We start from the raw sequence: 23,898 nt of genomic DNA on the forward strand, positions 1-23,898 counted from the left end.
AGAACTGGAAGAGCTTGAAGGGGCTCGAGACCCCATATGTACAACAATACCAAGCAACCAGAGCTTCCAGGGACTAAGCCACTACCTAAAGACTATACATGGACTGACCTTGGACTCTGACCTCATAGGTAGCAATGAATATCCTAGTAAGAGCACCAGTGGAAGGGGAAGCCCTGGGTCCTGCTAAGACTGAACCCCCAGTGAACTAGACTGTGGGGGGGGAGGGCGGCAATGGGGGAAGGGTGGGAAGGGAAACACCCATAAGGAAGGGGAGGGGTAGGGGAATGTTTGCCTGGAAACCAGGAAAGGGAATAACACTCAAAATGTATATTAGAAATACTCAAGTTAATAGAAAAAAAAAAAGTAAAAAAAAAGACTTCTAGTTGTAAATTCCATTTTGAAGAATTTCTTGAATCAGTTCATTAACACATAAACCTACATATATTTCTAGCCCCAAATCAGTTTGTACCAACTCTTAGAATAGCTTTAAAAAGCATAGTAAATTTAGCTTTGATACATTCCTAAATATTGGAAATAGTGAGCATTTGCTAAACCTCCCCAACAACCGAAGTGCTTACCACTCTTCGGCATGGAGGTGGAGAGGCACGCTGGGCTTGAACTTTCTGTACGGCAAGTTTTGTGTCATCATGTCAATTGACTCGAGAAGTTCCATGAGACTAAAATACTAGGAAAAGACAGTTAAAGCTCTTAATTATTTCTGGGTTCCTGTTCAGCCACTCAAGGTGAAAGTTAAATTTTTGAGTTTTTAAGGAAATATTATAAAACTCTGAATTCAGAAAACATTTAAATCTTAACATTGCCTTTATCAAACAATAATTCAATATAAATGTCATCAAAGAAAATCACCTGTGGTTTATTAAACTCAATTACTATGGTATGTAACTCAATATCCAGATTTATTTTGGGGTCAGAAAAGTCAAAATCTGATCGTCGATTCATCTGAAGTTTGGCATTAGCAGATATAGGTCGAAAAACTGAAAAATAATACAAATTGAAAACCATTAGAGTTCTATTTAAAACCTCTTCAAGCACTAAATAGATCAACAATAAAGATCTTTACACCTCTAGCACAGCCTCTCCACAATCCCCAATACCCACACTACTTTGTTTGGTTAGACAAACTCTTCACAAGTTACTTGTGAATATTAGAAACACTAAGATTGTACTTATTACTGATTATACTTCATGATAATCTCTCTGTAAACTCCTATTCTTCCTTTCAATTTGCACAAACATGGGTCCAGGATAAGCAGCAACAGTATAATCTGGACAAGGTCCAATACTGAATCATAATTTAAGTTGTATATAAAAACAATACACGTTTGTTTTAACCACCCAGTACACCTTTTGTACATTAAACACAAATCCATTATGCATCACTGATTTGCCAACTCTCTTCTACTCTTCACCTTTGACTTATATACTCAGTTCCAACCTTACTCTGCTAAAATTAAAGCTCATTTTATTTCTTCCTTATTTTTAATAGATATAAACATAAAAGTTACACATGTTAATGTGATCCATGTACTATTTTGACATGTATACCTTATAATTATACACTGGTATAATTATATTAATTAGTATAATTAAACATTAGTTAATATCAATTCAAACATATCTGTTTAACTTTATATCATTTTTTATGATAAGAATTTCAATAATCCCAGGGTCAGTCCATATAGTCTTTGGGTAGTGGTTTAGTCCCTGGAAGCTCTGGTTCGTTGGCATTGTTGCTCTTATAGGGTTGCAAGCCCCTTCAGTTCTTTCAATACTTCCTCTAATTCCCCCCAAAAAGGTCCTGTTTGCTGCTAGGATTCACCTCTGGATTTGACATGCTCAAGATGTGTCTCTCAGGTGAGATCTATATCCAATCCCTGTCAGCATGCATTTTTTTAGCTTCATTGATATTATCTAGTTTTGGTGGAGATGGTGGAGATATATATATATATATATATATATATATATATATATATATATATATATATATGGGCCGCAGGTGGGGCAGGCGCTGAATGGCCAATAATTCAGTCTCTGCTCTAAACTTTGCCTCCATTTCCCCTCCTATGGATATTTTTGTTCCCCCTTTTAAGAAGTGGTGGGAGCATCCACATTTTGGTCATCCTTCTTATTAAGCTTCCTGTGGTCTGTGGATTACACCTTGGATTATTTGAGCTTTTGTGTTAATATCCACTTATTAATGAGTGAATACCAAGTGTGTATTTCTGTGATTGGGTTACCTCACTCAGAATATTTTCCAGTTCATTCCATTTGCCTATGAATTTCATGAAGTCATTGTTTTTGATAGCTGAGTAGCTATCTCCATTGTGTAGATGTACCATATTTTCTGTATCCATTCCTCTGTTGAAGGGCATCTGGGTTCTTTCCAGCTTCTGGCTATTATAACTAAGGCTGCTATGAACATAGTGGAGCATGTGTCTTTGTTGTATGTTGGAGCATCATTTGAGTATATGCCCAAGAGAAGTATAGCTGGGTCCTCGGGTAGTTCAATGTCCAATTTTCTGAGGAACCTCCAACTGCTTTCCAGAGTGGCTGTACCAGTTTGCAATCCCATCAACCATGGAGGAGTGTTCCTCTTTCTCCGCATCCTCGCCAGCATCTGCTGTCACCTGAGTTTTTATCTTGGCCATTCCGACTACTGTGAGGTGGAATCTCAGGGTTGTTTTGATTTGCATTTCCCTGATGACTAAGGATGTTGAACATTTCTTTAGGTGCTTTTCAGACATTTGATATTCCTCAGCTGAAATGTTTTGTTCATCTCTGTACCCCATTTTTTAATAGGGTTATTTGGATCTCTGGAGTTTATCTTCTTGAGTTCTTTGTATATTTTGGATATTGGACCTCTATCAACTGTAGGATTGGAAAAGATCTTTCCCCAATCTGTTGGTTGCCAGTTTGTCCTCATGACAGTGTCCTTTGCTTTACAGAAGCTTTGCAGTTTTATGAGGTACCATTTGTCGATTCTTGATCTTAGAATATAAGCCATTGTTGTTCTGTTCTGGAAATTTTCCCGAGTAACCATGTGTTCAAAATTCTTCACTTTTTTTTCTACTAGATTGAGTGTATCTGGTTTGATGTCTAAGTCCTTGATCCACTTGGACTTAAGCTTTGTACAGAGTGATAAGAATGGATCTATTTGCATTCTTCTACATGCTGACCTCCTGTTGAACCAGCACCATTTGTTGAAAAAGCTGTCTTTCTTCCATTGGATGGTTTTAGCTCCTTTGTCAAAGACTAAATGGCCATAGGTGAGTGGATTCATTTCTGGGTCTTCAGTTCTTTTCCACTGATCTAACTGCCTGTCTCTGTACCAAGGCCATGCAGTTTTTATGACTATTGCTCTGTAATACTGCTTGAGGTCAGGGATGGTGATTTCTCCCAAAGTTATTTTATTGTTGAGTAGAGTTTTCACTATCCTGGGATTTTTGTTATTCCAAATGAATTTGCAAATTGCTCTTTCTATCTCTATAAAGAATTGAGTAGGAATTCTGGTAGGGATTACATTGAATCTGTAGATTGCTTTTGGCAATTTTTAGTATATTAATCCTGCCAACCCATAAGCATGGGAGATCTTTCCATCTTCTGAGATCTTCTTCAATTTCTTTTTTCAGAGACTTGAAGTTCTTGTCATACAGATCTTTCACTTGCTTGGTTAAAGTCACACCAAGATATTTTAAATTATTTGGGGCTATTATGAAGGGTGTCATTTCCCTAATTTCTTTCACAGCCTGTTTATCCTTTTGAGTAGAGAAAGGCTAGTGATTTGTTTGAGTTAATTTTATACCCTGACACTTTGCTGAAGTTCTTTATCAGGTTAAGTAATTCTCTAGTGGAACTTAAGGGGTCACTTAAGGATACTATCATATAATCTGCAAATAGTGATATTTTGACTTCTTCCCTTCCAATTTGTATCCCTTTGACCTCCTTTCGCTGTCTGATTGCTCTGGCTACAACTTCATATACTATATTGAATAAGTAGGGAGAGAGTGGGCAGCCTTGTCTAATTCTGGATTTTAGTAGAATTGTTTCTCTCCATGTAGTTTGATGTTAGCTACTGGTTTGCTGTATATTGCTTTTACTATGTTTAAAAATGGACCTTGAATTCCTGATCTTTCCACAACTTTTATCATGAAGGGGTGTTGAATTTCGTCAAATGCTTTCTCAGCATCTAATGAAATGATCATGTGGTTCTTATCTTTGAGATTGTTTATATAGTGGATTACGTTGATGGATTTCTGTATATGAAACCATTCCTGCATCCCTGGGATGAACCCTACTTAATCATGATGGACAACAGTTTTGATATATTCTTGAATAGAGTTTGCAAGAATTTTATTGAGTATTTTTGCGCCAATATTCATAGGGGAAATTGGTTTGAAGTTCTCTTTCTTTATGGGGTCTTTGTGTGGTTTTGGTATAAGAGTAATTGTGGCTTCATAGAAGAAATTTGGTAGTGCTCCATCTGTTCCTATTTTGTAGAATAGTTTGGATGGTATTGGTAAGAGGTCTTCTATGAAGGTCTGATAGAATTCTGCACTAAACCCATCCTATTCCGGCTGTTTCTGGTTGGGAGACTTTTTTTTTTTTTTTTTTTTTGGAGCTGGGGACCGAACCCAGGGTCTTGCGTTTGCTAGGCAAGCGCACTACCACTGAGCTAAATCCCCAACCCCCTGGTTGGGAGACTTTTAATAACTGCTTCTATTTCTTTAGGAGTTACAGGATTGTTTAGATGGTTTATTTGTTCCTGATTTAACTTTTGTACTTGGTATCTGTCTAGAAAGTTGTCCATTTCCTCCAGATTTTCCAGTTTAGTTGAATATAGGCTTTTGTGGAAGAATCTGATGACTTTTTGAACTTCCTCAGTTTCCGTTGTTTTATCTCTCTTTTCATTTCTGATTTTGTTAATTTGGATTCTGTCTCTGTGCCCTCTGCTTAGTCTGGCTAAGGGTTTATCTATCTTGTTTTTTTCAAAGAACCAGCTCCTGGGTTTGTTGATTCGTTGTAGTCCTTTTCATTTCTACTTGATTGATTTCAGCCCTGAGTTTGATTATTTCCTGTCTTCTACTCCTCTTGGGTTTATTTCCTTCTTTATGTTCTAGAGCTTTTAGGTGTGCTATCAAGCTGCTGATGTATGATCTCTTCTGTTTCTTTTTGCAGGCACTCAGAGCTATGAGTTTACCTCTTAGGTCCGCGTTCATTGTATCCTATAAGTTTGGGTATGTTGTATCTTTATTTTCATTATATTCAAAGAGGTCTTTAATTTCTTTCCTTATTTCTTCCTTGACCAAGTTGTCATTGAGTAGAGCGTTGTTGAACTTCCATGTATATGTGGCCCTTCTGTCGTTATTGTTGTTATTGAAGACCAGCCTTAGTCTGTGGTGATCTGATAGGATTCATGGAATTATTTCTGTCTTCTTGTATCTGTTGAGGACTGTTTTGTGACCAATTATATGGTTGATTTTGGATAAGATACTATGAGGTGCTGAGAAGAAGGTATATCCTTTTGTTTTAGGATGGAACGTTATATAAATATCTGTTAAATCCACTTGGTTCATAACTACAGTTAGTTTCTCTATGTCTGTGTTTAATTTATGTTTCCATGATCTGTCCATTGATGAGAGTGGGATGTTGAAATCTCCTACTATTATCCTGTGAGGTGCAATGTGTCATTTGAGCTTCAGTACGGTTTCTTTTATGAATGTAGGTGCCCTTGAATTTCGAGCATACACATTTAGGATTGAGAGTTCATTGTGGTGGATTTTTCCTTTGATGAATATGAAGTATTCTTCCTTCTCTTTTTTGATGACTTTTGGTTGAAAGTCAATTTTATTCAATATTAGAATGGCTACTCCAGCTTGTTTCTTCTGACCATTTACTTGGAAAGTTGTTTTCCAGCCATTTATTCTTTATTCTGAGGTAGTGTCTGTCTTTGTCTTTGAGGTGTATTTCCTGTATGGGGCAAAATGCTGGGTCCTCTTTATGTATCCAGTCTGTTAGTCTATGCTTTTTTATTGGGGAATTGAGTCCGTTGATGTTGAGAGATATTAAGGAATAGAGATTGTCGCTTCCTGTTGTTTTCGTTGTCAGAGGTGGAATTATGTTTGTGTGCCTCTCTTTTGGTTTCATTGCAAGGAGATTATATTCTTGCTGTCTGTATGGCATAGTTTCTCTCCTGGTGTTAAAATCTTCCATCTATTATCCTTTGTAGGGCTGAATTTGTAGAAAGATATTGTGTAAATCTGGTTTTGTCATGGAATATCTTGGTTTCTCCATCTATGTAATTGAAAGTTTTGCTGGATATAGTAGCCTGAGCTGGCATTTGTGTTCTCTTAGTGTCTGTATGATATCTGTCCAGGATCTGCTGGCTTTCATAGTCTCTAGTGAGAAGTCTGGTGTAATTCTTATTGGTCTGCCTTTATATGTCACTTGATTTTTTTCCCTTACCGCTTTTAATATTCTTTTTTTGTTTTGTGCATTTGGTGTTTTAACTATTATATGATGGAAGGAATTTCTCTTCTAGTCCAATCTATTTGGAGTTCTGTAGGCTTCTTGTATGTTTATGGGCATCTTTTTCTTTAGGTTAGGGAAGTTTTCTTATATAATTTTGATGGATATATTTACTGGCCCTTTAAGTTGGGAGTCTTCACTCTCTTCTATACCTATTATCCTTAAGTTTGATCTTCTCATTGTGTCCTGGATTTCCAGGATGTTTTGGGCTAGTAGCTTTTTGCGTTTTATATTATACTATATTACATTATATTATATTATATTATATTACATTATATTTGACAGTTGTGTCAATGTTTTCTATGGTAACTTCTGCCCGAGATTCTCTCTTCTATCTCTTGTATTCTGTTGATGATGCTTGTATCATTCATTCCTTGTCACTTCATCAAGTTTTCTATCTCCAGGGTTGTCTCCCTTTGTGCTTTCTTTACTGTTTCTATTTCCATTTTTAAATTCTGGCCATTTTTCTTCAATTTTTTGTTTGGTTTGTTTGGTTGTGTTTTCCTGCAATTCTTTCAGGGATTTTTGTGTTTCCTCTCTAAGAGCTTCTACTTGTTTACTTGTGTTGTCCTCCATTTCTTTAAGGGAGTTATTTAGGTCCTTCTTAAAGTCCTCCATTATTATCGTAAAATGTGATTTTAAATCTAAATCTTGCTTTTCTGGTGTGTTTGGATATACAGTATTTTCATTGGTAGGAGAACTGGTCTCTGATGATGCCAAGTAGCCTTGGTTTCTGTTCCTTAGGTTCCTTTGCTTGCCTCTAGGCACTGGGTTATCTCTGGTGTTCGCTTTTCTTGATATTTCTGAGAGGGTCTTGACCCTTTTGTAGGCCTCTGTGTCAGCACTCCTGTAGAACTGTTTTCCTGTTTTCTTTCAGTCTTTTCTAAGAACAGGTGCTCTGATCTCAGGTGTGTAGGCGCTCCTGGTGACTGTCTTTCAGCTCTATGTGTGGGCAGGAATCAGAAGGCTCCTATCCTTGATTGCTCCTAGGTCCTTGTACCCAGGGGGCTCAGTTGGCACTAAGCGATTCTCTCTTGTGTCTGGAATGTGGGCAGAGGGTAGTCTCCTCTGATTTCTCAGGATTTCCCAGGAAATCGCACTTCTGAGGGTCCAGCTCTCTCCTTCACGGGATTTGGGTTCAGGGGAGCTGTTGCCCGATCCTTTCAGTCCTGGGCGTATACCAGAACCCCAGGTACCGGTGCCTTACTGTTCCTATATTCCTGTGTCGAGAGGCACTGTGCAGTTTCCCCTTGGACCAGTGATGTGGGCAAAAGTGTGCAGAAGTGGCAGTCTGTCCTGCGGTCTCATGATGTTTGCACTTCTGGGTGTTTAAGTCTCTTCCCCACGGGATTTGGATGCAGGAGAGATATATCTTTAATTACAGCATTTACGTAAGGAAGGTAGACTAGTAAGTTTGATGCAAGCCTGGGCTACTGAATGAGACTTTGTCTCAAAAAAAATATATATTTGGATACCTTATAAACAAATAGCTCAAAATACTACTCCAGCTATAGCAGCTAACTATATTAAACTGTACCTATGATTGTGAAATGTCTTAATAAGCATCACTATAAAACTGAATTGTCATTAAGATTTAATAAAATTCATTAACATTCTCTTGTGTTAGATGTATTCTTCTTGTTTGGAAATTTAACCAAAAGTACCAACAATAAAATATGTAGAAATGATTATATTTTGATTTTATTACGTTGAAAAGTATGTGCGTATTTATAAGTATACATGTAAATTTAACTAGGAGAAAATTTAATATACAATAACTTAGTATATTATATCAGAAATGTTAACATAATAGTTTGTACTAATTTTCCTAATTATATTTTTACTTTATCTAGCAACTTACCAAAATCATAACCTTCTGGAATAATATTTTCATTGACAATACCATTTTTCAAAGCTTCCTATTAAAAGACAAATACATGTTATTTACATTTATGCAAATATACCTTTATCGTACAAATTTATATTATCTACACGAGTATTTAAAAGCAACTAAAAAATAATTCAAAGTAAATCAGGATAAAATTTTTAACTGGCTAAGCAACATATTATTAAGTATTATGAAAGAATGTTCCCACGCACAGGATCAGAGGAGAGCAGGCCACATAATCTGCCCCAATACCTATCCTTTAAGTCTGAACCAGTGTCCTGAGCAGTTCTTGGATACTGGCTCCACACCAAGTAAAACACCAAGAGGAAGCTGGACTCCCAGGTGCTCTAACATGGCAAGAATCAGAGGTGCTCTGAAATCCCAGGATCACATGATCACAGAGGAAGTTCGACTCCCAGGAACTCTGACAAAACCAGGATCTCAGGATCATAGGATCCCAGAATCATAGCATCACAGAGACTACTGGATTCTGAGTAGTTCTGACACAATCTGGATCACAATCAGGAGGGGCAGGCTGCAGTCAGAGACAGCAAGCGCAGTTAATACTCAAGATAACCAGATAGTGAGAGGCAAGCACAAGAACCTAAGCAACAGAAACCAAAGCTACTTGGCATCATGAGAATTCAGTTCTCCCACTACAGCAAGTCCTCGATACTCCATCACAATGGAAAAGCAAGATTTGGATTTAAAAATCACATCTCATGATGACGATAGAGGACTTTACACAAATAATACCATTAAAGAAATACAGAATAAGGCAGGTTAACAGGTAAAAGCCCTTAAAGAAGAAACACAAAAATTCCTTAAAGAATTATAGAAAAACACAACCAAACAGGTGAAGTAATTGAACAAAACCACCCAGCATCTAAAACTGGAAACAGAAACAATAAAGAAATCACAAAGGGAGACCATCCTGAAGATAGAAAACCCAGGAAAGATATCAGGAGTCATAGATGCAAGCACCACAAACAGAATGTAAAAAATGAAAGAATGTCAGGGACAGAAGATACCATAGAAAACATGGACACTACAGTCAAAGAAAATACAAAATGTAAAAGGTTCCTAACCCAGAAATCCAGGAAATTGAGGACACAGTGAGAAGACCAAACATAAGAATAATACATATAGAAGAGAATGAAGATGCCCAACTTAAAGGGCCATTAAATATCTTCAACGAAATTATAGAAGAAAATTTCCCTAACCTAAAGAAAGATGCCCATAAACATACAAGAATTCTACAGAAATCCAAATAGATTGGACCAGAAAAGAAATTCCTCCAGTCACATAATAGTCAAAATACCTAATGCACAAAACAAAGAAAGAATATTAAAAGCAGTAAGGGGAAAAGGTCAAGTAACATATAAAGGTAGACCTATGACAATTACACCACACTTCTCACCAGAGACTATGAAAGCCAGAAGATCCTAGGCAGATGCCACACAGACCCTAAGAGAACACAAATGCCAGCCAAGGCTACTATACACAGCAAAACTCTCAATTCACATAGATGGAGATTTATATTTGATGACAAAACCAAATTACACAGTATCTTTGCACAAATCCAGTCCTACAAAGGATAATACATGGAAAACTCCAACACAAGGAGGGAAATTACAGCAAAGAAAAAGCAAGAAAGTAATCTTTCAACAAGCCCAAAGATGATATCCACACAAACAAAATTCCACCTCTAACAACAAAAATAACAGGAAACAAGAATCATTGGTCCCTAATATTTGTCAACACCAATGGACTTGAACTCCAATTAAAAGACATAGACTAACAGACTGGATACATAAAGAGTACCCAGCATTTTGCTGCATACAGAAAACACACCTCAGTGACAAAGACAGACACTACCTCTGAGTAAAAGGCTAAAAAAAAATATTCCAAGCAAATGGTTCCAAGAAACAAGATGGAGTAGCCATTACAATGTGGAATTTAAAATTGACTTTAAACCAAAACTTATGAAAAAGACAAGGAAGGACACTTTATACTTCTCAAAGGAAAAATCTACCTACTTATCCTTCAATTCTGAACATCTAATCTCCAAATGCAAGTGCACCCACACTCATAAAAGAAACTTTACTAAAGCTCAAAGCACACAATAATAGTGGGAGACTTCAACATCCCACTCTTAATAGATAGATCATGGAAATAAAAAGTAAACAGTGACACAGTGAAACTAACAGAAGTTATGAACCAAATGGATTTAACAGATATCTATGGAACATTTCATCCTAAAACAAAAATATATACATTCTTCTCAGCACCTCAAGGTTCTTTCTCCAAAATTGACCATATAATTAATTGGTCCTCAACAGATACAAGAAGACTGAAATAATCCCGTGTATTCTATCAGATCACCACGGACTAAGGCTGGTCTTAAATAACCACAAAAACAACAGAAAGCCCACACAGGGAAGATGAACAACATTCTGGTCAAGGAAGAAATAAAGAAATTAAAAACATTTTAGACATTAATAAAAATTAAGGCACAATATACCCAAACTTATGAGACACAATGAAAGCAGTGCTAAGAGGAAATCTCACAGCTCTGAGTGCCTCCAAAAAGAAACCAGAAAGAGCATACACTAGCAGCTTGAAAGTAAACTCAAACGCTCTAGAACAAAAAGAAGCAAATACACCCAAGAGGAGTAGAAGGCAGGAAATAATCAAACTCGGGGCTGAAGTCAATCAAGTAGAAACCAAAAGAACTATACAAAAAAAAAAAAAAATCAACAAAACCAGAACCTGATTCTCTGAGAAAATCAACAACATAGGTAAACCCTTAGCCAAACTAACCAGACGGTACAGAGACAATTTCCAAATTAACAAAATCAGAAATGAAAAGGAAGACATCACAATAAAACTGAGGAAATTCAAAAAATCATCAGATCCTACTACAAAAGTCTATATTCAACAAAACTGAAAAATCTGGATGAAATGGACATTTTCTAGACAGATACAAGGTACCAAAGTTAAATAAAGATCAGATAAACCATCTGAACAGTCCCATAATCCCTAAAGAAGCAGTCATTAAAAATCTACCAACGAAAAAAAAGCCCAGGACCAGATGGGTTTAGTGTAGAATTCTATTAGACCTTCATAGAAGACCTCATACAAATACTGTCCAAACTATTCCACAAAATAGAAACAGAGGAGCACTACCAAATTCATTCCATGAAGCCACAATTACACTTATTCCTAAATCAAACAAAGACCCAACAAAGAAGAGAACTTCAGACCAATTTCCCTTATGAATATCGATGCCAAAATACTCAATAAAATTCTCACAAAGCAAATACAAGAACACATCAAAATGATCATCCATCACGATCAAGTAGGCTTCATTCTGGGAATGCACATATGGTTCAATATATGAAAATCCATCAACATAATCAATTATATAAACAAACTCAAAAGAAAAAAAACATATGATCATCTCATTAGATGCTAAGAAAGTATTTGACTAAATTCAGCACCCCTTCATGATAAAAGTCTTGTAAAGAGCAGGACTTCAAGGTCCATACCTAAACATGGTAAAAGCAATATAAGGCAAACCAGTAGTCAACATCAAACTAAATGGAGAGAAACTTGAAGCAATCCCACTAAAATCAGGGACTAGACAAAGCTGCCCACCTATTCAATATAGTACTCAAAGTCCTAGCCAGAGCAATTAGACAAAAATAAGAGGTCAAATGAATATAAACTGAAAAGGAAGAAGTCAAAATATCACTATTTGCAGATGATATGATAGTATACTTAAGTGACCCCAAAAATTCCACCAGAGAGTAGCCTTCCTCTACTCAAAGGATAAACAGGCTGAGAAAGAAATTAGGGAAACAACACCCTACACAGTAGTCATAAATAATATAAAATACCTTGGGGTGACTCTACTCAAGCAAGTATAAGATCTGTATAACAAAAACTTCAAATCTCTGAAAAAAGAAATTGAAGAAGATCTCAAGAGATGGAAAGATCTCCCATACTCATGGATTGGCAGGATTAATAATGTAAAAGTGGTCGTCTTACTGAATGCAATTTACAGATTCAATGCAATCCCCATCAAAAGTCCCACTCATAGACTTCATAGACATAGAAAAAACAATTTACAAATTCATTTGAAGAAAATACCCAGGATAGTGAAAACTATTCTCAACAATAAAAGAACTTCTGCAGGAATCACCATCCCTGACCTCAAACTATATTACAGAGCAATACTGAGAAAAACTGTATGATATTGGTACAGAGACAGACAGGTAGATCAGTGGAATTGAATTGAAGCCCCAGAAATGAACACACACACACCTATGGTCACTTGATCTTTGACAAAGGAGCTAAAACCATCTAATGGAAAAAAAGACAACATTTCCAACAAATAGTGCTGGTTCAATTGTAAGTCAGCATGTAAAAGAATGCAAATGATCCACTCTTATAGTCCTGTACAAAGCTCAAGTCCCAGTGGTTCAAGGACCTCCATATAAAACCAGATACACTGAAACTAATAGAAGAGAACGTGGGAAGTGTCTCCAACACATGGGTACTGGGGAAAATTTCCTAAACAAAACACCAATGGCTTATGCTCTAAGATCAATAATTGACAAATAAGACCTCATAAAACTGTAAAGCTTCTACGAGGCAAAGGACACTGTTAATAGGACAAAACAACAAACAACAGATTAGGAAAAGATCTTTATGGGGTTGGGGATTTAGCTCAGTGGTAGAGCGCTTGCCTAGGAAGCACAAGGCCCTGGGTTCGGTCCCCAGCTCCGAAAAAAAAGACCAAAAAAAAAAAAAGAAAAAAAAAAAAAAGAAAAGATCTTTACCAATCCTACATCCAATAGAGGACTGATATCCAGTATATACAAAGAACTCAATAAGTTAGACTCCACAGAATCAACCCTATTTAGAAATGGAAAATTGAACATTGTACTACCTGAGGACCCAGTTATACCTCTCCTGGGCATATACCCAAAAGATGCTCCAACATACAACAAAGACACATGCTCCACTATGTTCATAGCAGCCTTATTTATAATAGCCTGAAGCTGGAAACATTCCAGATGCCCTTCAACAGAGGAATGAATACAGAAAATGTAGTACATTTACACAATGGAGGATTACTCAGCTATCAAAAACAATGACTTTATGAAATTCATAGGCAAATGGATGGAACTGGAAAATATCATCCTGAGTGAGGTAACCCAATCACAGAAAAACACACATGGTATGCATTCACTGATAAGTGGCTATTAGCCCAAAAGCTCAGAATTTCCAATATACAATTTCCAGACCACTTGAAGCTCAAAAGGAAGAAAGACAAAAGTGTGGATGCTTCAGTACTTCTTAAAAGTGGGAATAAAATACTCACAGGAGGAAATACAGAAACAAAGTGTGGAACAGAGACTAAAGAAAAGGCCACCCAGAGACTGTCACACATGGGGATCCATCACACATGCAGTCACCAAACCCAGTCACTACTGGGGATGCTAAGAGATGTATGCTGACAGAAGCCTGATATGGCTGTCTCCTGAGAAGCTCTGCCAGAGCCTGACAAATACAGAGGCGGATGCTCACAGCTGACCATTGGACTGAGAACTCCAATGAAGGAGTTAGAAAAAGTCTGAGGTAGCTGAGGGGGTTAGCAAACCATAGCAAGAACAATATCAACCAATGAGACACATCAGAGCTCCCAGGCACTAAACCATCAACCAAAGGGTACACATGGAGTCACTCTTTGCTCTAGTTGCATATGTAGCAGAGGATGGCCTTGTTAGGCATCAGTGGGAGGAGAAGTCCTTGGTTCTGTGAAGGCTCGATGCCCAGTGTAGGGGAATGTCAGGGTGTTGAGGTGGGAGGGAGTTGGTGGGTAGGTAGGTAGTTGGGGGAAGCATCTTCATGGAGGCAGGGGGTGGGAGGATGTGATGGGGGGTTTTCAGAGGGGAAACCAGGAAAGGGGATAACATTTTAAATTTAAATAAAGAAAATATTCAATAAAAGAAAAAAGAAATTTCCAATTAATTGTGTTTGTAAAACTGCTGGATTTTGTTTAAAAGCAGTACTAAATCTAGAATTGGTGTGAGCTAAACATTATACAAATTATAATACAACAAATATGCATATAAATTTACTTACCAATGCGTCGTCATAATCATTCAGATAAAACATCTCAGAATTCACATTCCAGTAAGCAAAGAGATTATCTAATCGGATTAGCTGAAAATAAAAGGTTTATTGTCAATTACTTTTTTAAAAGAATTTTTAATTCTTGCTATGCTCAGAATTCGCAAGTAGTTGACTCTTATCCTGGGTAAAGCAAATAGATATAATATACATGTTTATACACACAAATACACACACACACACACACATATACCACCACCGCTGCCGCCACCACCACCACCACCACCATCATCATCATCATCATTTGTCTAAAATTCCCTCTTATCAAGTCTATGGGATAGAATTCACTTTACCTTCCGAACTAGTTTTTCAGTATCATCATGTAAACATGGAATCCAATATTGATCAGTTGTCTAAAGAAGGGAGCAGGAAAAGAGCATTATATATAATAAGCAGGTTTTAATCATACCCTAAGATTTCCCATGAAAACGCCTTTGAAAACTTATCTATCATTTAGTAAAAAATAGTATTATCAGACCACTAACACTAACCGTTTGCTTTCAAAGAACTCACTGGTCAAAAACAAACAGAAATGAGCAATTTCAAAGGCCCAATATACATCAGACAAAACATGGCAAAAAAAGAAAAAAATCAGACTCAAAGATGTGCCGTATATAATGACTAACCTAACCCTTGTTAAGAGGACTCCCTTCAACATCCTTATAATCACCACAGTCCATACACCATGAATAAACACTACCTAGTGTATGGCAAGACAAAAGAGTTGGTTCTGTTAGCTTGTTTGCTTTGGTTTTGTTTGTTACATATTGACTGGTTTTGTTTGGGGTTTGTTTTTGTTTTTGTTCATGTTTTAAAAGAGGCCCAAGATATGGCCAGAGAATAAAACACAGGAAGGAAAAATGAAAAACCAAATGTTACTTAGGGTCAGATTTCAAAGATTTTATACACACTATAAAGACAAGATTTTAAACTTAGAATAATCAAAGTCACCGAGGACAAAGCCGGGTACATACTGAAGAACACTTATCAAGGAATGCTGTAGAAGGCTTCCAGGTTCAAACCAAGACACTTAAAAACCTTTAGAAATAAGAAATGGTAAATACCATAATCAAATCTTTATTTGTATATGATTTTTTTTTCCTTTCAAAATAGGGTCTGGTTTTGGAGCCCAGATGGCCTTGAGCTCATGATACTGCTTCAGCTTCCAGAGTGTTGAGTAACACCTTGCCAGATCCTTGATATTAGAGAGATGGTCCCACTGCTGTGTGAAGAACTGACTAGAAGAATGGATCCTAAACTTTAGCAAAAATTTTGATTGCTAGGGGTGACTTTTAAGGCGTAGATTTCACACTAAAGAAGTGGCTTGGTGGTAGACTGCTTATCTAACTTGCCAAGTCCCATCATTGCAACAACTAATAATAAAAATCATACAAGGAAACAGACATCACAATGCCAAGCCAAGAAAGAGTATGTGTAACTGTATGAGTCTCGTATGGCACACAAGTTCTCAGGAACCTCCAAAGTTAATAATTAAAGGCACTGTCTGTGGGGCTGCAGAGATGATCCAGTGGTTAAAGTGAGTATGACTGTTGCAGAGGACCAGAGTTCAGTTCCCAGCAATGATTCACAATCACCTGTTCCTCCAGTTCCACAAAATCTACCACTCCCCGCTCTGACTTCTGTGAGCTCCTGTCATGTGTAGACAGGCACAGGGGTTGGGGATTTAGCTCAGTGATAGAGCGCTTGCCTAGCAAGCGCAAGGCCCTGGGTTTGGTCCCCAGCTCCGAAAAAAAAAAGAAAAAAAAAGAAACTCAGGCACACACAAATACACATAAAATATTTTCAATAAATAAAACTACTGTTGCTATTGTAGCAATAATTTTCATATTACTAAATATAAATAGTAATTCTCTATATTTTTCAATCTGTCAGCAGCACTGACAACAGACACCATTCACTGTTACCTAGTAATAACTATGTCTGCCCCTCAACCCCTGACCCTTTCTTTCTTACTTGCAGAACCATGTTTTAAAAAAACAAAAAACCCAAAACAAAAACTATACAAAAAAAAAAAAAACAACCTAGAAGATGCAATACTGAAGTGGAGTACATATGAACTGCATTATATGTAGCTACAAAGGAAAAGTAAAAAACACAGTAAAATAAGAAGTAACTTACAGAAGAACCATGTAAAGCACCTGAATCAACTTAAAATGCTAACTGACAGTTTTAGAAATGAGCATGTACTTACTCCTCATTCCAACCAAGTCTAAGGACTTCCTAGACCAGTTCTACACAGCCAACCGATCACAAACCTGGCATACTTCTGATACTGACATAAGCATATATCTAACTATACTACACAATTTAAAAGTTACATTTTCTTTTGAACCAAGTACCTGAAGGCTGAGATTTTGAAGAGAAATGCCAAAAGAGAGGGGTTTCTCTCGATTTGTGATCTGAAGAAAAACAAAGTAAATTACTTAGATGGGTTGCCAATTGGACAAAAATCACTTCATAGAAACAGTTAAATATCTGAGAAATATCGTATTTCAAATATTCAAAAACATTATTTTTCAGGACAATTCTGCTCCATTTTTTTTTCTAAAAACAGAGTTGTGTGTCACCAAGTAGAGAAAGTAAAAGAGTAAAAGAGGCCAAAGTAAGCCTGCTTTGCTTTAGAACTTGAACCTTTGGATAGTGCTTTACTCCATGCTCCTCTTTGATAACTTCTATTCTCCTTAACAACAAATCAGGCAAAAATGCAAGGCCCTGGACTCAGCAGCAGATGGCATCTAAGCAAACCGAGGTAGGAAATCGCCATCACCACCTGCACAGGCACAATTCAGAAGTTCCTGCCTCATCCAGGGATAGACTGAAACTTAACACTTGGGACAGCTACTGTTTGCAGCCCCAACTTCTGCCAGAAAGAAAAAATATTCTATTTACACATAAATTCTCCAGCAATGTGTTTTAAAATATCAACTCTATGCACTTTAGAATGTAAAATAATAGTAAATACTTTAGACTCAAAGACATTCTATTTTGAGCATTTTTTTAAATACACTTGGTCTTTCCATTTATACACTGATTTTGTTGTTTTGTTTTGTTTCAATCTCAGGCTCTTCTACCATGTTTTAAGCAGCAAGCATCTGGAAGCTCTCCCATATCCATAGCTGTTGAGCGCCTCTCACAGGTGTGAAAGTATTAGTTCATGAAACTTGTGTTATAAGAATAACTTTATTTTAAAAGGAAAAAGGGACATGCAAAGAATTATGTATATTTTCATTGTAAAAATCCAACTTTTGTTAAGTTTTAATTGTTAAAAAAATGTTTGAATCCAAGGAGGCTCTTTAAAAGAGTTGTTTCTTCCAAGAACCAAGAGAAAGCCAGGTCAAAGACATAATTTTCTACGTTGCATGTACTGTAATTGCACCTTTTCTACCACACAGGATTTAGTAAACTTGTCAAAAATGTTACAGCTTTTAAAAAATGATGCAGCAACATTTAATGCAAATGGAATGGTTATCTTTAATTATGAACTTGACAGAATCTGAAATCACCTGAGCAGAGGATCCCAATGAGGAACTGTCAGGTTGCTCTGTGGGCATGTGTAGCAGGACAAAGTGTGTGTCGGGTGCAGTGATTATCTTGATGATGTTAACTGGCATGCAGCCCTCTGTGGGTAGCATCATCCCCTGGGGTTTGAGTCTTTTGCTATGCTACAGTGGCAAAAGTGATCTGAATATAGGCATGCATATTCATTCTGTCCCTGCTTTGACAAGGTGGATGTAACTCTCTGCTTTACATTCCTGCCCCGACTTTCTGCAATAATGGACTGTGACCTGAACTGTAGCGAGTAAAACATTTCTCTCTTAGAGATGCTTTTGTCAGGCCCCTATACATGTGTAGCAGATGTGCAGCTTGGTCTTCCTGGGAGCTGTCTCTGACTCTGTTGCCTGCCTGAATCCCCTTCCCCTAGCTGGACTGCCTGACTGGGCCTCAGTGGGAGAGGATGTGCTTAGTCCTGATGTCCCAGGGCAGGGTGGTACTCAAGGCTGGACTTCCTGTTCTCTGAGGAGAAGGGGAGAAGACAGTGAGGGGAGGAATTTGTAAGGCTAGGACTAGGAGCAGAGGAGGGAAGAGGGCTCCAATCGATATGTAAAGTAAGTAAATCAATACAGAAAGAAATGAAGTGGGGAGAAGATGCGTTTGTCAGGGTATTTATCACAGCAATATAAGAAAAAAACTAGAACAGCACCTTAATACATACTTAAGAAAACTGAAGAGCAGAAGCTAAGTCAGATCCACTTAGTCTTAAGCCAGCGCTCTTTGCTGGAGGTAAAAATCTGTAGAATTCATTAACTCCCAAGACACTGCCTTCATAACCCAAAGTTCAAACAGCTTAGCAAGATCTAATCAGGCTCCCAGACCCGGTGAGAGAGAGACCCAACCGCCTGGTCAGGTGGGCACTCCTGAGGCTGCAGAGCGGAAGAGACCACCAACACTGCTCACCCCTGCCCACATCCCTGGCCCAAGAGGAAACTATATAAGGCCTCTGGGCTCCCGTGGGGGAGGGCCCAGGAGCGGCAGGACCCCTGCCGGAGACACCGCCGGACCCTGAAGGAAACAGACCTGATAAACAGTTCTCTGCACCCAAATCCCATGGGAGGGAGAGCTAAACCTTCAGAGAGGCAGACAGGCCTGGGAAACCAGAAGAGACTGCTCCCTGCACACACATCTCAGACGCCAGAGGAAAAAGCCAAAGACCATCTGGAACCCTGGTGCACTGAAGCTCCCGGAAGGGGCGGCACAGGTCTTCCTGGTTGCTGCCGCTGCAGAGAGCCCCTGGACAGCACCCCACGAGCAAACCTGAGCCTCGGGACCACAGGTAAGACCAAATTTTCTGCTGCAAGAAAGCTGCCTGGTGAACTCAAGACACAGGCCCACAGGAACAGCTGAAGACCTGTAGAGAGGAAAAACTACACGCCCGAAAACAGAACACACTGTCCCCATAACTGACTGAAAGAGAGGAAAACAGGTCTACAGCACTCCTGACACACAGGCTTATAGGACAGTCTAGCCACTGTCAGAAATAGCAGAACAAAGTAACACTAGAGATAATCTGATGGCGAGAGGCAAGCGCAGGAACCCAAGCAACAGAAACCAAGACTACATGCCATCATCGGAGCCCAATTCTCCCACCAAAACAAACATGGAATATCCAAACACACCAGAAAAGCAAGATCTAGTTTCAAAATCATATTTGATCATGATGCTGGAGGACTTCAGGAAAGACCTGAACACACTTAGGGAAGCACAGGAAAACATTAATAAACAAGTAAAAGCCTACAGAGAGGAATCGCAAAAATCCCTGAAAGAATTCTAGGAAAACACAATCAAACAGTTGAAGGAATTAAAAATGGAAATAGAAGCAATCAAGAAAGAACACATGGAAACAACCCTGGATATAGAAAACCAAAAGAAGAGACAAGGAGCTGTAGATACAAGCTTCACCAACAGAATACAAGAGATGGAAGAGAGAATCTCAGGAGCAGAAGATTCCATAGAAATCATTGACTCAACTGTCAAAGATAATGTAAAGCGGAAAAAGCTACTGGTCCAAAACATACAGGAAATCCAGGACTCAATGAGAAGATCAAACCTAAGGATAATAGGTATAGAAGAGAGTGAAGACTCCCAGCTCAAAGGACCAGTAAATATCTTCAACAAAATCATAGAAGAAAACTTCCCTAACCTAAAAAAAGAGATACCCATAGACATACAGGAAGCCTACAGAACTCCAAATAGATTGGACCAGAAAAGAAACACCTCCCGTCACATAATTGTCAAAACACCAAACGCACAAAATAAAGAAAGAATATTAAAAGCAGTAAGGGAAAAAGGTCAAGTAACATATAAAGGGAGACCTATCAGAATCACACCAGACTTCTCGCCAGAAACTATGAAGGCCAGAAGATCCTGGACTGATGTTATACAGACCCTAAGAGAACACAAATGCCAGCCCAGATTACTGTATCCAGCAAAACTCTCAATTAACATTGATGGAGAAACCAAGATATTCCATGACAAAACCAAATTTACACAATATCTTTCTACAAATCCAGCACTACAAAGGATAATAAATGGTAAAGCCCAACATAAGGAGGCAAGCTATACCCTAGAAGAAGCAAGAAACTAATCGTCTTGGCAACAAAACAAAGAGAATGAAAGCACACAAACATAACCTCACATCAAATATGAATATAACGGGAAGCAATAATCACTATTCCTTAATATCTCTCAATATCAATGGCCTCAACTCCCCAATAAAAAGACATAGATTAACAAACTGGATACGCAACGAGGACCCTGCATTCTGCTGCCTACAGGAAACACACCTCAGAGACAAAGACAGACACTACCTCAGAGTGAAAGGCTGGAAAACAACTTTCCAAGCAAATGGTCAGAAGAAGCAAGCTGGAGTAGCCATTCTAATATCAAATAAAATCAATTTCCAACTAAAAGTCATCAAAAAAGATAAGGAAGGACACTTCATATTCATCAAAGGAAAAATCAACCAAGATGAACTCTCAATCCTAAATATCTATGCCCCAAATACAAGGGCACCTACATATGTAAAAGAAACCTTACTAAAGCTCAAAACACACATTGCACCTCACACAATAATAGTGGGAGATTTCAACAACCCACTCTCATCAATGGACAGATCATGGAAACAGAAATTAAACAGTGATGTAGACAGACTAAGAGAAGTCATGAGCCAAATGGACTTAACGGATATTTATAGAACATTCTATCCTAAAGCAAAAGGATATACCTTCTTCTCAGCTCCTCATGGTACTTTCTCCAAAATTGACCATATAATTGATCAAAAAACGGGCCTCAACAGGTACAGAAAGATAGAAATAATCCCATGCGTGCTATCGGACCACCACGGCCTAAAACTGGTCTTCAATAACAATAAGGGAAGAATGCCCACATATACGTGGAAATTGAACAATGCTCTACTCAATGATAACCTGGTCAAGGAAGAAATAAAGAAAGAAATTAAAAACTTTTTAGAATTTAATGAAAATGAAGATACAACATACTCAAACTTATGGGACACAATGAAAGCTGTGCTAAGAGGAAAACTCATAGCGCTGAGTGCCTGCAGAAAGAAACAGGAAAGAGCATATGTCAGCAGCTTGACAGCACACCTAAAAGCTCTAGAACAAAAAGAAGCAAATACACCCAGGAGGAGTAGAAGGCAGGAAATAATCAAACTCAGAGCTGAAATCAAACAAGTAGAAACAAAAAGGACCATAGAAAGAATCAACAGAACCAAAAGTTGGTTCTTTGAGAAAATCAACAAGATAGATAAACCCTTAGCCAGACTAACGAGAGGACACAGAGAGTGTGTCCAAATTAACAAAATCAGAAATGAAAAGGGAGACATAACTACAGATTCGGAGGAAATTCAAAAAATCATCAGATCTTACTATAAAAACCTATATTCAACAAAATTTGAAAATCTTCAGGAAATGGACAATTTCCTAGACAGATACCAGGTATCGAAGTTAAATCAGGAACAGATAAACCAGTTAAACAACCCCATAACTCCTAAGGAAATAGAAGCAGTCATTAAAGGTCTCCCAACCAAAAAGAGCCCAGGTCCAGACGGGTTTAGTGCAGAATTCTATCAAACCTTCATAGAAGACCTCATACCAATATTATCCAAACTATTCCACAAAATTGAAACAGATGGAGCCCTACCGAATTCCTTCTATGAAGCCACAATTACTCTTATACCTAAACCACACAAAGACACAACAAAGAAAGAGAACTTCAGACCAATTTCCCTTATGAATATCGACGCAAAAATACTCAATAAAATTCTGGCAAACCGAATTCAAGAGCACATCAAAACAATCATCCACCATGATCAAGTAGGCTTCATCCCAGGCATGCAGGGATGGTTTAATATACGGAAAACCATCAACGTGATCCATTATATAAACAAACTAAAAGAACAGAACCACATGATCATTTCATTAGATGCTGAGAAAGCATTTGACAAAATTCAACACCCCTTCATGATAAAAGTCCTGGAAAGAATAGGAATTCAAGGCCCATACCTAAACATAGTAAAAGCCATATACAGCAAACCAGTTGCTAACATTAAACTAAATGGAGAGAAACTTGAAGCAATCCCACTAAAATCAGGGACTAGACAAGGCTGCCCACTCTCTCCCTACTTATTCAATATAGTTCTTGAAGTTCTAGCCAGAGCAATCAGACAACAAAAGGAGATCAAGGGGATACAGATCGGAAAAGAAGAGGTCAAAATATCACTATTTGCAGATGACATGATAGTATATTTAAGTGATCCCAAAAGTTCCACCAGAGAACTACTAAAGCTGATAAACAACTTCAGCAAAGTGGCTGGGTATAAAATTAACTCAAATAAATCAGTTGCCTTCCTCTATACAAAAGAGAAATAAGCCGAGAGAGAAATTAGGGAAACGACACCCTTCATAATACACCCAAATAATATAAAGTACCTCGGTGTGACTTTAACCAAGCAAGTAAAAGATCTGTACAATAAGAACTTCAAGACACTGAGGAAAGAAATTGAAGAAGACCTCAGAAGATGGAAAGATCTCCCATGCTCATGGATTGGCAGGATTAATATGGTAAAAATGGCCATTTTACCAAAAGCAATCTACAGATTCAATGCAATCCCCATCAAAATACCAATCCAATTCTTCAAAGAGTTAGACAGAACAATTTGCAAATTCATCTGGAATAACAAAAAACCCAGGATAGCTAAAGCTATCCTCAACAATAAAAGGACTTCAGGGGGAATCACTATCCCTGAACTCAAGCAGTATTACAGAGCAATAGTGATAAAAACTGCATGGTATTGGTACAGAGACAGACAGATAGACCAATGGAATAGAATTGAAGACCCAGAAATGAACCCACACACCTATGGTCACTTGATTTTTGACAAAGGAGCCAAAACCATCCAATGGAAAAAAGATAGTATTTTCAGCAAATGGTGCTGGTTCAACTGGAGGGCAACATGTAGAAGAATGCAGATCGATCCATCCTTATCACCCTGTACAAAGCTTAAGTCCAAGTGGATCAAGGACCTCCACATCAAACCAGACACACTCAAACTAATAGAAGAAAAACTAGGGAAGCATCTGGAACACATGGGCACTGGAAAAAATTTCCTGAACAAAACACCAATGGCTTATGCTCTAAGATCAAGAATCGACAAATGGGAT

The 23,898-nt window shown here is 37.9% G+C and overlaps 1 protein-coding gene across 5 annotated transcripts in view; it reads right to left on the reverse strand.

Moving 5' to 3' along the window:
• The window catches only part of Vps13a (vacuolar protein sorting 13 homolog A), a 226,717-nt gene that overhangs the window by 175,487 nt on the left and 27,332 nt on the right, over nt 1–23,898 (reverse strand). For all 5 annotated transcript variants that reach the window (NM_001100975.2, XM_039079911.2, XM_039079914.2 and 2 more), the window contains exons 7-12: nt 16,999–17,058; nt 14,932–14,991; nt 14,591–14,671; nt 8,408–8,465; nt 868–995; nt 579–685 (exon numbers count right to left, since the gene is read on the reverse strand). In NM_001100975.2, coding sequence (NP_001094445.2) covers nt 579–685; nt 868–995; nt 8,408–8,465; nt 14,591–14,671; nt 14,932–14,991; nt 16,999–17,058 — 494 coding nt within the window. The remainder of the gene's footprint in view (nt 1–578; nt 686–867; nt 996–8,407; nt 8,466–14,590; nt 14,672–14,931; nt 14,992–16,998; nt 17,059–23,898) is intronic.

This window comes from Rattus norvegicus, chromosome 1, assembly GCF_036323735.1.
Source record: "Rattus norvegicus strain BN/NHsdMcwi chromosome 1, GRCr8, whole genome shotgun sequence".
Classification (NCBI taxonomy): Eukaryota; Metazoa; Chordata; class Mammalia; order Rodentia; family Muridae; genus Rattus; species Rattus norvegicus.